The 15,181-nt window shown below is 35.0% G+C and overlaps 1 protein-coding gene across 5 annotated transcripts in view; it reads right to left on the bottom strand.

Annotated features, from left to right (window-relative positions):
- The window catches only part of BOLL (boule homolog, RNA binding protein), a 59,412-nt gene that overhangs the window by 34,768 nt on the left and 9,463 nt on the right, over nt 1-15,181 (bottom strand). For all 5 annotated transcript variants that reach the window (XM_043445959.1, XM_043445957.1, XM_043445958.1 and 2 more), the window contains exons 4-6: nt 14,505-14,559; nt 13,009-13,084; nt 9,591-9,718 (exon numbers count right to left, since the gene is read on the bottom strand). In XM_043445959.1, coding sequence (XP_043301894.1) covers nt 9,591-9,718; nt 13,009-13,084; nt 14,505-14,559 — 259 coding nt within the window. The remainder of the gene's footprint in view (nt 1-9,590; nt 9,719-13,008; nt 13,085-14,504; nt 14,560-15,181) is intronic.

Here is a 15,181-nt window from a genome sequence, read left to right as displayed (position 1 = left end):
ACAAGTGATTTGTTTGATAAAAGTACATATAACACCTGATTATTCAAAGTAATAGAATAAACCTCAAAACTGATTATTTAAAGCCAGATCATTATAAAACAGGCAAGCTGTATTACAAAAGAGGTAAAATAGGCTTTAACAATAGCAATTAAAATTCAATTTGTAACATGGGATCTAATTTGCACTGTATTGTTTTAGTGTTCACCCGTCCACCCAAATTGAAGAAAAGTATCATGGTTTTGCATAATTTTCAGACAACTGTGTACTAATAAAATTGTACTAACAGATTAACATTCGAAAATAATAATGTAACTAATTATATTAATACATTAAAGGAGAAAAAATGATATTTTCAGCAGATACAGAAACTACACTGTTAAAATTCAATACCCTTTCAGGATAAAAACTTAGCAAACAGAGTTAAAAAATAACTTAATCCTTAATTGATTTGGGTCAGTAATTCTCAACCAGGTGGGACACTGTACCCCTAGGAAACATTTGGTAGTATTCTGGTTTTCATAAAGGTAGGGAGGCTAGGAATCCATTAAAAATCCTGCAATGTACAGGACAGTTTTCACAAAAAAGAAACAATCATCTGACCCTAGATGTCAACAGTGCTAAGATGGAGAAACCTTGGTTAAAGTTTAGAGTATCTTGTCTATATCTATATAGGTTTTGGAAGATACTCATATAAACCTTAATGATTAATTACTGAACTTTCTACCTTTTTAAGAACAAGATTATGGTGTTAAAACATAAATACTGTAGCAGAGACACTGCCAGTGCAATAACTTGATGAGGAAAAATGAGAAAGCAACAGAAGTACATTGAATTCTAAATGATTGCCTATATGAGAGCTTGGCAGGGTTAATGATAAAACACCAACACTTAAAAATCAAAAGCATTATTACACACCAGTCACAATCTTTAGGCAGTGTGATTAAAAAAAATACACCATGATAAAACCAACAAAAACTACAGAGTACCTAAGAATAAATCAAGCAAAAGATATGCCAAATTTTTTTTTATAGAGAAAGAAAAACTTTATTGATGGATGGAAACCCTAAACACTGTTTATGAATGGGAAAATTTAGTATCATGCCTAAATGTCCCATGTAAATCTATATATTTAACACAATTCTAATAAAAATAAAGTCTCTTCACAGAGCTGAACAAGCTGAATTATGAAGTGTATAAAAGCAAAGACTTAAGGACAGATGAGGGGCTCCTGAAGAAGAGAGTGAGATTATTGCCCTATCAAATTTTAAGACTTTTTATAAAGCAATAGTAATTGAAACAAAATTGGGCAGGGCAAGCAAATATACCAATGGAACATAACAGACAGCACAGCAAGACTCCCACACACAGAAACCTGGTGTTTTACAGAGGATTCATTTCAAAAAAGTTGAAGAAGATGGATTAATCAATATATAAACTCCAAATTAAAGATCCAGATATGAAAAGCAGCAACACAGTATTAAAAAAAGACACTAAAAGCGAAAACCGTAAAACATTAATACACCTATTAACATTAAAACAAAAAAACTGTGTACAACAAAAAATATCATAAAGTTAATGGACAAGGCACAAACTAAAAGATATTTACAACCCATAGAATTCATATGATGAACTCAAGAAGACAATCCCAACAGAAAAAAATGGGTAAAAGATATAGAGAGGAATCCAATAGAAGAAACTGAAATGGCAAATAAATATATAAAAATATATTTAATATTACCATTAACTAGGCAAATGAAAGGTAAAACAAGATACCATTTCATAACAATACTGGCAAAAATATTGGCAAAAACTATTTTTGCCAAAAATATTGCAAGAATCTAGTATATCTAGTAAATCAACAAACTGGCAGATTATGGAGAAATTGAAGCTCTCATAAACTGTTACATAACCTTTATACTGGTACATTTTAGAAAGATATTTGGAACATTTAGTCATACATGTGAAGTCTATAAATGTAAAGTTCTACTTATATACATACGTCATGGCCTAGACCAAGGAAGGAAAAATCTTCCAGTCATACATGGGCATGAATGCAAGTAAGAGTATTAATTTTCAGATATTTCATATGGCCTTCTTCCGGATTTAATCTGTCTGCAAATACCTGTGTACAATGAATTCTTTCCAAAACTCCCCTTTCACAATTACTTTTCCCCTTGACTATGAAAGGCACACTCTCACTCATTCTGGATCTTGCTATAATGCTTTGTTTTGGAATGTAAACAGTAACAGAGCATCAAACAAATAGATAATTCAAGAAGACAATACTTCTGAGAAATAGAAAAGAGCAAAGCAAAAAGAGCTTGTATAAGAAATATTAAGGGGGAGATAGTACCTTATTTCAAATACAGGGAACAAGATAAATTACATGATGGTCACAGAGATACATATTAATTCACACATTTGAACTTAAAAATAAAGTCAGAATTTTCTAATAGAAATTAAAGTTTTATTTGATTGACTAATTTGGTTAATTAGTTTTGCTAACTGAATTATACAGTAGGCATTTTCCATTTTTTTTACTGCAAGATAATTTACATGACATTTCAAATGTATAAAATAATGATTATACATATGTATAAAGAATAAAATGATAAATCACAATGAGTCTAGTCAACATCCATCACTACACGTAAGACATTTTCCAGTCTTAAATGAAATCTATAGCTACAAGGTTTCATACAAATAATTCTAAAGCAAATCTATTGTACAATATATTAGGTTGGTAGAAAAGTAACTGTGGTTTCAGACCATGAATTTTAAAACATTATAGCTAGGCTCAAAACATAGCTTTATTAATCAAAAGAGGAACCACTACAATCAACACATTTTTGCTAACAAGAAATAAATTCATTTATTCTTCAGAATAAGTGCTTCAGGAATTGACAAACTCTTGGAAAGCATTTTCTGCCTCCTGCTGGTTGTGGAAGTGTTTTTTCTACAATAATTTTTCGAGATGCTTGAAGAAGTGGTAGTCCGTTGGGGAGAGGTAAGGTGAATATGGTGGATGAGGCAAAACTTTGTAGCCTAATTCTATCAACTTTCGAAGCATTAGTTGTGCAACATGCGATCAGGTGACGTCATGGAGAACTGGGCACATTCTGTTGACTACAGGCATTGCAGTTTTTACTGCATCTCATCGATTTGTTGAGCATACTTGTCAGATGTTATGGTTTCACCAGGAATCAAAAGCTGTACTCGATCAGATGAGCAGGAGATAACCAAACAGCGACCATGACCTTTTTTCATTAGAAGTTTGGCTTTGGGAAGTGCTCTGGAGTTTCTTCTTAGCCCAGCCACTGAGTTGGTCATCACCGGTTGTCATATAAAATCCACTTTTCATTGCAGGTCACAATCCGATCTTTATCGAAATGGTTCACTGTTGTTGTGTAGAATAAGAGAAGATGACACTTAAAAACAATTTTTTTTGGCTTTTTCGTCAGCTCACGAGGCACCCACTTTTTTTCACCTTTCTAGTTTGCGTCAAATGCCAAATGGCCATAGAACAGTTGACACTGAGTTCTTTGGCAACTCTTGTGTAGTTTAAGATGATCAGCTTCGATTATGGCTCTCAGTTGGTCACTGTCAACTTCCAATGGCCGGCCACTACACTCCTCATCTTCAAGGCTCTCATCTCCTCTGCAAAACCTCTTCAAACAGCACCGCATTGTATGTTCATTAGTAGTTCCTGGGACAAATGTGTTGTTGATGTTGCAAGCTGTCTCTACTGCTTTAAGACCCATTTTGAACTCAAGAAAACTGCTCAAATCTGCTTTTTTCTCTAACTTCATTTCCCTAGTCTAAAATAAGCAGCAAGTAGTTGAGTCATTAGCACAAAAACACAAAGCAAGAAATGTGCATTAAAATGATGTGTAACATAACCATATTTATTTAAAAATGTATTCCGATATCAAACGGCAGAGTTCAACAATGCAAGACCACAATTACTTTTGCACCAATCCAATATAATATGTCTAAACTATTTAAAATTCGGTAAATTTCAGATTTCAGCTTAAAATTAGTGAGAGTATTCCTAATTTTTCAAAAAACCTTTAGAGGATATATAAGCAAAAAACTTTGAAGACCACTGTCCTAAACAAACTCTCACACAATATATACAAAATCTAAATGGTTAATACAGTTCTTTTAAAAAAATTTTATACTCCATTATTTATTTACTGTTATATAACTTTTCTAGATAGGGCAATGTATTATAATAAATAATAATCGCATTTATTGTATGTTCAATATGTTACTGTATGTGTATGCACGCATGCTCACTCTAACTCTAGGTGATTCCATGAACTGCAGCCCAGCAGGCTCCTAAGTCCATGGAATTTTCCAGTCAAGAGTACTGGAGTGGGTTGACATTTACTACTCCAGGGGATCTTCCCAACCCAGGGATCGAACTCACATCTTCTGCATTGGCAGGTGGATTCTTTACCACTATGCCACCTGGGAAGCCTTCCATATATTATAATCATGAGCAATATATTCATAGAACTTTATTCATTTATATATATTTCAATCTCAGATCTGCTAAATGTAGATTGTCAGGTACTGTCTATTTCTGTTCAGGAAAAAAACCCAAAATTGAATTTGCAGAATATGACCACAAAACATACACCAAGAAAGCTCCAAATGGATTAAACAGTTAAATATAAAGTAAAATGAAATCATGGAATAACTAGCAGAAAGTAAATCTGAGTAGTTTTCAAATCCCTAGGGGGGCAACATTGTAAGTGATGAAGTAAAATTAAAAAATCAATTCATTTAGTCATAAAACTTTTAAACTTACAAAGAGTGAAAAAGATGAAAATACCATGTAAAATTTATATATAAAATAATAAAGTTTTGACTCCATAATAAGTCTTGCAAATTTGTTAGAATAAAAATAGGACCTTAATGGCTAAATTTTAAAAAATCACGAGCAGTTTATAAGTAGTATATGTAATTTAAAACTTGCATTGAAAATTCTTCATCTTACTAAATTCTTTGTTGTTGACGTGTGGTTGATTTACAGTGTTGTGTTAGTTTCAGGTGCACAGCAAACTGATTCAGTTACACACACGTGTGTATGCACACACACATGCATTTTTTTCAGATTCATTTCCTTTACAGGTTGGTACAATATATTGAGTATAATTCTCTCCGTGTAGTCTTTCTTGATTGTAGAAAAAACTTAAAATGTCCATCAATACAGAATATACACTCATACAATGGAGTACTATAAAAAATTTAAATAGATGAACTAGATGTACTAGGATCAACATGGTTTAATCTCAGAAACAAAATACTGAATAGAAAAACCAGATTATTTACATAGCATTTAAAAGCTGCCTAAAGCAACACGATATATCTATTTCTTAAGGATCCCTGCATTTGTAGTATAAACATATAAAATGGATAGGAAAGATACTCTGGTTAACCTCTGAGGAGGAAAAGAGGGCAAGATAATCAAGGCAAGGAGACTTTATTTGAATGTCAAATTTAATTCTCCCCACTACCTGCCTCCTGAGAAATCTGTATGCAGGTCAGGAAGCAACAGCTAGAACCAGATACAGAACACCAGACTAGTTCAAAATTGGGAAAGGGCTACTTCAAGGCTGTATATTGTCACCCTGTTTATTTAACTTATATGCAGAGGACATCATGTGAAATGCTGGGCTAGATGAGTCACAAGCTGGAATCAAGACTGCCGGGAGAGATAGCAATAACCTCAGATATGCAGATGACCAGCTGCTAAAGAATCAGACTGCAATGCAGGAGACTTTGGTTTGATTCTTGGGTCAGGAAGATCCCCTGGAGAAGAGATAGGCTACCCACTCCAGTATTCGTAGGCTTCACTGGTGGCTCAGTCGGTAAAAAACCCACCTGCAATGTGGCAGACCTGGGTTCGATCCCTGGGTTGGGAAGATTCCCTGGAGGAGGGCTTGGCAAACCAATTCATTATTCTTACTTGGAGAATACGCATGGACAGAGGAGCTTGGCAGGCTACAGTCCACAGGGTCACAGAGAGTTGGACACGGCTGAGAGACTAAACATAGCACAGCACACGCAGATGACACTACCCTAATGAGCCCCAAGAGAAACAAATACAAAAGGCAAAACGGTTGTCTGAGGAGACCTCACAAATAGCTGAGAAGAAAGAAAAGCGAAGGAGAAAAGGAAAGATATATTCATCTTAATGGAGAGCTTCAAAGAACAGCAAGAAAAAATAAGAAAGCCTTCCTAAGTGAACAATACGAAGAAATAGAAGAAAATAACAGAACAGGAAAGACTAGAGATCTCTTCGAGAAAATTAGAGATACCGAGGGAACACTTTATGCACAAATAAAGGACAGAAATGGTATGGACCTGACAGAAGCAGAGGAGATTAAGAAAAGGTGGCAAGAAAACACAGAAGAACTATACAAAAAAGATCTTAATGACCCAGATAACCATGATGGTGTGATTACTCACCTAGAGCTAGACATCCTGGAGTGCGAAATCAAGTGGGCCTTAGGAAGTATCACTACAAACAAAGCTAGTGGAGGTGATCGAATTCCAGCTGAGGCACTTCAAATGCTAAAAGATGATGGTGTTAAAGTGCTGCACTGAATATGCCAGCAAATTTGGAAAACTCAGAAGTGGCCAAAGAACTGGAAAAGGTCAGTTCTCATTCCAATCCCAAAGAAGGGCAATGCCAAAGAATGTTCAAACTACTGCACAACTGCACTCATTTCACAAGCTAGCAACGTAATGGTCAAAATCCTTCAAGCTAGGCTTCAACAGGATGTGAACTGAGAACTTTCTAGATGTACAAGCTGGATTTAGAAAATGCAAAGGAATCAGAGACCAAACTGCCAACATCAACTGAAACATAGAAAAAGCGAGAATTCCAGAAAAACATCTACTTCTGCTTCATTGACTATGCTAAAGCCTTTGACTGTGTGGATCATAACAAACTGTGGAAAATTCTTAAAGAGATGGGAATACCAGACCACCTTACTTGCCTCCTGAGAAACCTATACGCACAGCAAGAAGCAACAGTTAGAACTGGACATGGAACAGACTGGTTCCAAATTGTGAAAGGAGTACATCAAGGCTGTATATCATCACCCTTCTTATCTAACATATGCAGTACATCATGTGAAATGCCGGGATGGATGTTGCACAAACTGCAATCAACATCGCTAGGGGAAATATCAATAACCTCAGATATGCAGATGATACCACTCTTATGGCAGAAAGCGAAGAGGAACTAAAGAGCCTCTTGATGAAAGTAGAAGAGGAGACTAAAATCCTGGCTTAAAACTCAACATTCAAAAAACTAACATCATGGCATCTGGTCTCATTACTTCAAGGCAAATAGATAGGAAACAACAGAAACTGGGCCAGACTTGATTTTCTTGGGCTACAAAATCACTGTGGACGATGACTTCAGCCATTAATTAAAAAAATGCCTGATCCTTGGAAGAAAAGCTATGACAAACCTAGAAAGCATATTTATCATCTGGTGACCAAAACCAACCCCAAGAAACAGAAATGCAAGAAGGCAAAATGGTTGTCTGAAGAGGCCTTACAAACAGCTGAGAAAAGAAAAAAAGAGAAAGGCAAAGGAGAAAGTGAAAGATATACTCCAGTGAATGCAGATTTCCAGAGAATAACAAGGAGAGATAAAAAGAAGTAGAGAGAAACAGTAGAATGGGAAAGACTAGAGATCTCTTCAAGAAATCTGGAGATATCAAAGGAACATTTCATGCAAGTATGGGCATGAAAAAGGACAGAAATGATGAAGACCTAATGCAAGCAGAAGAGATCAAGAAGAGGTGGCAAGAATACACAGAAGAACTATATGAAAAAGGTCTTCATGACCAGGGTAACCACGATGCTGTGGTCACTCAACCAGGGCCAGACATGCTGGACTGTGAAGTCAAGTGGGCCTTATGAAGCATTACTGCAAACAAAGCTAGTGGAGGTGATGGAATTCCAGTTGAGCTATTTCAAATCCTAAAAGATGATGGTGTTAAAGTGCTGCACTGAATATGCCAGCAGATTTGGAAAACTCAGCAGTGGCCACAGGGTTGGAAAATGTCTGTTTTCATTCCAATCCCAAAGAAGGGTAATGCCAAACAATGTTCAAACTACCATGCAATTATACTCATTTCACATGCTAGTAAGGATATGTTCAAAATCCTTCAAGTTAGGCCTCAACACTATGTGAACCGAGAATTTCCCGATGTACAAGCTGGGTTTAGAAAAGGCAGGGGAAGCAGAGGTCAAATTGCTAACATTTGTTGGATCATGGAGAAAGGAAGGGAATTTCAGAAAAACATGTACTTCTGTGGATGTTTGTTTGTTTCCACAATAAACTGTGGAAAATTCTTAAAGAGATGAGAATACCCGACCACCTTACCTGTCTCCTGAGAAACCTGTATGGGGGTCAAGAAACAACAGTTAGAACCGGACATGGAAAAATGGACTGGTTTAAAATTAGGAAAGGAGTATGTTAAGGCTGTATATTGTCACCCTGCTTATTTAACTTATATGCAGAGTATACCATGCGAAAGCTTTGCTGGATGAATCACAAGTTGCAATCAGGACTGCTGGGAGAAAATATCAACAACCTCCTATCTGCAGATGATACCACTCTAATGGCAGAAAGCAAAGAGGAATTAAAGAGCCTCTTGATGAGGGTGAAAGAAGAGAGTGAAAAAGCTGGCTTAAAACTCAACCTTCAAAAAACTAAGATCATGGCATCTGGTTCCATCACATCATGGCTAACAGAAGGCGGAAAAAGTGGAAGCACTGACACATTTTACTTTCTTGGGCTCCAAAATCACTGTGAATGGTGATTGCATGAAATTTAAAGGCACCTGCTCCTTGGAAGGAAGGCTATAACAAATCTAGACAGCAAGGCTATGAAAAACTTAGACAGAATATTAAAACACAGAGACATCACTTTGCCAACTAAGGTCTGTTTTTCAAAGCTATGGTTTTTCCAGTAGTCATGTAAGGATGTGCGAGTTGGAGTATAAAGAAGGCTGAGCGCTTAAGAATTGATGCTTTTGAATTGCGGTGCTGGAGAAGACTCTTGAGAGTCCCTTGGACAAGAAGGAGATCAAACTAGTCAATCCTAAAGGAAATCAACCTTGAATATTCATTGGAAGGACTGATGCTGAAACTCCAAACCTCTAGCCACCTGATAGGAAGAGCTGACTTACTGGAAAAGACCCTGGTGCTGGGAAAAATTGAGGGCAGGAAGAGAATGGGATAACAGAAAATGATATGGTTAAATGGCACTACAGATTCAATGGACATGAGTTTGAGCAAACTCTGGGAGACAGTGAAAGACAGGGACCTGCGGCAGCTCATGCAGTCGCAAGGAGTCAGACACGACTGAACAACAAAATCTTGCTAACTAAAGAACAGAGTACAGAAAAACACATCCTTAAATAGAAACTGATAAAAAAATGAGTGATAGTTACATGGATGTACATTATTATTTATATTTGTCTGTGGCTGAAATATTTCAGAAATGAAAATTTAACAGCAACAGATGGAAACCCTTTTAAAATGAAATTACTTACAGGCCAAGGTGGTGGGACAGAAGTTACCTCCGGAGTATGAAAATAAGCAACACCATTATGGTAAGTGTAAGGATATCCAGTTGAAGTTGTTAGATACATTGTTCCAGCTGCTGGCATTATACTGGAACCTAAAACAACAAGGAAATAGTAATAATTGACATGTTCAGTTTACCATTTAAAAGTGTAATTTCTGAACACTGAAAAATGTTTATCTTTACACAAATATAGCTATAGTAAAAACTGAGTATTAAAAATTCTTTAAATATTCCATATGTTAAAGTATCTTTGAAGCATTTATTTTCAAACTTACTACCCTTAGAGCTTTTGTTAGCTTATGGTAAATAAAAAGAAACAAGTTTAATAAGGAGTAACAAAAATTAATCAATTCTGGTTTTAAAGTAGTATAATGAAATAGAGAACTTTACAATTGAGATTATTATCAGCAAAGTCATTATTTTTGCAAATATAAACTACATATAATTTAGAGTTACCTGAAGACTTCTGACACTGCAGCAAAGTCCCTAAGATCTCAGTAAGACCATCTATTTGTAAAAGCCCAAAGAAGATGGAGGCAGTGAAACTGGACAAAATACTTGTTCTACCTTAAAAATCCTTAGGATCTACTATCAGCAAGCACTCACTTATGCTGTGACTGTATTTTACTCCCTAGTCTCGCTTTGCTGTTGTTGCAAACATGACCACAGACCTTCATGTTGCTAATTTTGGGTCCTCATCTCTTTTCCCAGGTCAAGTTCTATATACTCCTCCCCACAAAATAAAAAAAGTCCTTTTTGTCAGGAGAAGACTTTATACGCCAAGTCAGATTTAAGTCCTTGACTAACAGGTTACATAAATTACTGAGGTGGCAATCCTCCTTCCACTATACTAGTGTGTCTCAAAATTTAAAATTCATTATAACAAGCTAGACAGCTTGTTAAAATACAAACTCCAGGTCCCCATTTCAAGAGACTTTTGATTCAAGAGGCCTGGGATGGGGCCTGAGAAACTATTTTGACAGAGCCCAAGTTAACTATTGGTGACTGCAAACCACACTGACAGCAGCACTAGCCTTCTACTCTAAGTAGCACTACTATTCGGCTTTTATATTTTCACGACATTTCATCTAGTACTGTTATAGCATATTTTGGTGGTTCTTATTTTTTTCAGAATCTGATGAAAGCCAAAGACCCTTTTCACAAAAATATATATATTCAAACAAAATTTTGCATGCAATTTGGAAGGTCCATGGAATTCCCTCCAAAGATCACCTTTTAGGTACCACAGGTGTTAAATAAAGAAATTTTGAGTGATTATTATTACAACGCATTGAACTAGGCCTTAGTGATACAGCCAAAAAGAAACAAGAAAAAAATTGAGCATGCCATGGTCTCTATCTTCATAGAGGTTAGGTTCTGGTAAGGAAGACAGTCATTAGCTAATTATACAATTAATTTTAATTTTGATAAATACAAAAGGCAGTATAGGTAGTACAGGTTACTATATTGGGTAGTACCGGGTAGTGGAGAAGGCAACGGCAACCCACTCCAGTACTCTTGCCTGGAAAATCCCATGGACGGAGGAGCCTGATAGGCTGCAGTCCATGGGGTCACGGAGAGTCGGACATGACTGAGCGACTTCACTTTCACGCATTGGAGAAGGAAATAGCAACCCACTCCAGTGCTCTTGCCTGGAGAATCCCCGGGACGGTGGAGCCTGGTGGGCTGCCGACTGTGGGGTCGTGCAGAGTCGGACACGACTGAAGTGACTTAGCAGCAGCAGCAGTATAGGGTACAATGCTAAACACTGTATATTGTATATGTCTAGTATTTGTGAGGAAATTGATATTTGGGCTGAGTTTTAAAGAATGAATGGGAAGGCAAAGATCACTGTAGGTGAAGAAAACAGTGTATCAGAAATATGGTTATGTTCTGAAATGAAGGATGGCTAAATGATTAAAGCATGGAAAATATAAGAACAGCTCAAAATAAGCAGAGAATAACATGATAAGATGTGCATGTTTGAAAGATCACTCTGGCTGCCTTGTGTGTGATGGGTGGTAAGGTACTGATAGCAAAATTGGATTCAGAAAGACCAGTTAGGAGGCTTTTCAAGTAATTACGGCAAGCAGAGCGGGTTTCTGGGACTAGAATGTTGGTAATAGAGATGGAAAATAGGTGACAGATTTGAAAAAAAAAAAAAAGGTAATAATCCCTTGTACATACCTAGTTTCTAAAACAATGACTTTGCCTTTATAAGCTGCATTTTCTATTTACAAAATAGAACTAACAATACCTCACAGGTTGCTGTAAAGATTAAATGAAATAAATAAAAACCCATAATGTTGACCTTTATGCTCAACAGTTAAGTAACTATTTGTCTGTTTGAAAGCATTCAGGATAGTGCTGATTTATGCTCTGTTTTTAGCAACCTGTGGGTAATAATATGAACACTCCCAGTTGTTTTTACTGATGGTGATAATGGGTTAAGAATTGTTGTTGCATGCTATAGCTTAACTCTTACAACTAACAGGAGTAGTCTGAAAATATTCAGCATTCTGCAATATTTAGTGCATTTCATTTTGCAGTATCAACTTACTAAGGACACATCAGTTATCTTCTAAATTAACAAATACTAAGTCAAAATTAAACTTGATATCTGTTAACTTCTAAGTCAAAGCAGAACAGTCCAAATGAGCACAATCTATTAATTTGTTAACAGATGTATAATAACTATGTAATGTTTTGAATACCCAAGTAGACAGTGAGGACACCAGTTACAAATTTTATGCAAAGTTTCTCCTTCTAGCCAAAGAATCTATTAGAGATTTTAATACTATAGGTTAAAAGGTAACCATAAAGATGTCTAATTTAATAAACGGGAAGAGTGAGAAAAAAAGAGTAAGAGTTGAAAGCATTCTGGAAATTTGAGGAAGGCACTTAGCCAATTCCTAAAGCTTTAGGGGTTGTTCATTCTGATAATTATGATACAGATGGTTGGGTTACAGTATATACCATACAAGCAGAGTTTCTGATATTTTACATTTTTACTTTCAGTAATTTTATTTTAATTTTAAATTACTCTATTAATTAGAAAAACTTTAAAATAGTAATTAATTACTTCTAATTTCTTTCATAATTTTAAATTATATTTTAACCATATAATTTTTCCTTTTAAGATGTAACTATTTGGAATATAGTTAAACATTATTATTTATATACATTTTCCCTAGCCGCCTCCATCCCACAAGTTACTGTATTTAATTTGTGGCAAGAAATATTCATTTGACTACCAACTTTGCTAAAATAACTTTATTAAATCAAAGAAACCTGATACTTTAATGAAGTTCTATTAATAGTCTTACATTCTGAAAAAGAACTATGCAAAAATATTGAAAAATATATTAGTTCTCAATACATACGAGGGATCCCTACTTGTTGCTTTCTTATTGCCGGGCCAATGTTCAGTTTCTTATCCTTGTAATTAAGTTTTTCAGCCTAAAATAAGAAACAGTACATTACTTTATTATCACTCCTTGAAAACAGCAAGGCATAGTGGAAAGTGCAAAGCCTTTGGATTAAAATAGATTTGGGTGTGAATCCTGGTTCCAATGTTCTGACCCTAATTCCTCATTTGGCAATTTAATTTGAGTTGTGTTACACATGTGGTCCCAGCTGAGGTAACAGGGACATTTTGTTTTCTTTTTTCAGCTTTTATACTGTAAACAAATCTCCTTTTCATGTTCTATTTACTATCACGTTTTTCACATTTTTGTGCCTTATGTTAGTATTTTTGCTACTTAAGATGGCTCTCAAGTGTAGTGTTGAAGTGCTGGCTAGTGTTCCCAAGCACAAAAAGACTGTCATGTGTTTTAGCAGAGAAAATATGTTAGCTGGGTTAATTCACGTGTGGGTTATAGTGTTGTTGATCATGAGTTCAATGTTAATGAATCAAAAATGTTACATGTAATCTTTAAACAGAAGCACACATAAAACAAAGTTATATATTGACTGGTTGATGAAAATATTGTAAACAGAAGCTTGTGAGAAACTAACCCTGTATTTTCTAGGTGCAGCACACGTCAATATTTGCTAATTCAGTGTTTGTGATGATTTTATAGAACACATCCACTACAAATAATGAGAGCTGAATGCATATGACTTAATAAAATACAATTAAAATGAAAATAAAATTTTTTCCTAAAAAATTAAATGTTACACTTGCAAAACTTAAGAGTTATTATATACTGAACTGCAGGATTTAGATTTTTTTTCTATGAATGTTCTTAGTTTACATAAAGTTTTTCATAGGAGGGAAATAATCTCAGATAATCTCATTTTAGGAATCTACATTCATAGTGTTTTTTAGGAATTCAAAGTGCTATTAACACATCAGAAAAGATACAATCCTAAATTCTCAGTTTAAGAAAATAAAGTGAAAAATTATATTACAATTTCACAGCCAAACTTATGCAATTATTTGGCATTTGTTTTTCTGTAGATAAAATTTCTCTTTAATTTTTAATTATTTTTTTGGAGACCAATGTTAATCTCAAGATACAAAGAAAATAAATTTGTTTTTTAGCAATCGATTATTGTACTGGAACCCTACTATTAAATTAATACCTTAAAGCAGGGGCCCCCAACTTCTGGGATCTAATGCCTGATGATCTGAGGTGGAGCTGATGTAATAATAATAAAGTGCACAATAAACGTTAACATACTTGAATCATCCCAAAACCATCCTGCCCCAGGTCTGTGGAACAACTGTTGCCACCAAACTAGTCTCTGGAGCCAAAAAGGTTGGGGCCTACTGCCTTAAAGGATTAGTTTCAAAGAAGGAAGTTCCAAAAATGAAGTTAAATACATCAAAGAAAAAAGTTCTAAAAATGAAATTAAATACACCAAAATATCTTACCTCTTGCAGAATTTTTTGTGCATCTTCTTGTGTTTCAAAAGTGACAAAGCCATACCTAAATAAATCCATTAATCATTATATTAGAACATTACATTGAAATTATACTAAGATTAAATATATATATTTTTAGAATGGGCCATGGTAGGAGTGAACATTTTTCTATGGTGTACCAGTATGCAAAACTTAGAGAAGAATCGCTCACAGCTTAACACTTATCCTCTTAAAGGGAGAGGCCTAAAAAATAAAAAACAACAACCCAGGGATCTTTAAACAGTTTCAGACCAGAGCTATATGCAAGGCAGGAAAGCATGAGAGATTTCTATTCTGGTTTACAAATTAGGGTGCAATAAATTTCATCCCAGAGCAGTAACCTCCTTTTAAAATGATATGTTTGGTTTAAACAGAAATCAAAGTAGAAAAAGAATCTTTAAAAAACTAAAAATTGAACATGATAAAATATTTTATCTTGGTAAATGAGTACACATATTATTTACTATTATTAGCATATATAAACTGAGAATGTAACTATTAGTATATTTCCCAAATAAAATAAATTAAAAATATGGTACAACCCAGGTTTTATATCTGCTTTTCATATATAATTGTTATCTTCAGAGTATAAACCATATGATCAAGATACAAATACACAGTATAAGTGAAGTAAAACTTGCTCAGCT

Source organism: Cervus canadensis, chromosome 24, assembly GCF_019320065.1.
Source record: "Cervus canadensis isolate Bull #8, Minnesota chromosome 24, ASM1932006v1, whole genome shotgun sequence".
NCBI lineage: Eukaryota > Metazoa > Chordata > Mammalia > Artiodactyla > Cervidae > Cervus > Cervus canadensis.
This window is presented reverse-complemented; position numbering and strand designations above follow the sequence as displayed.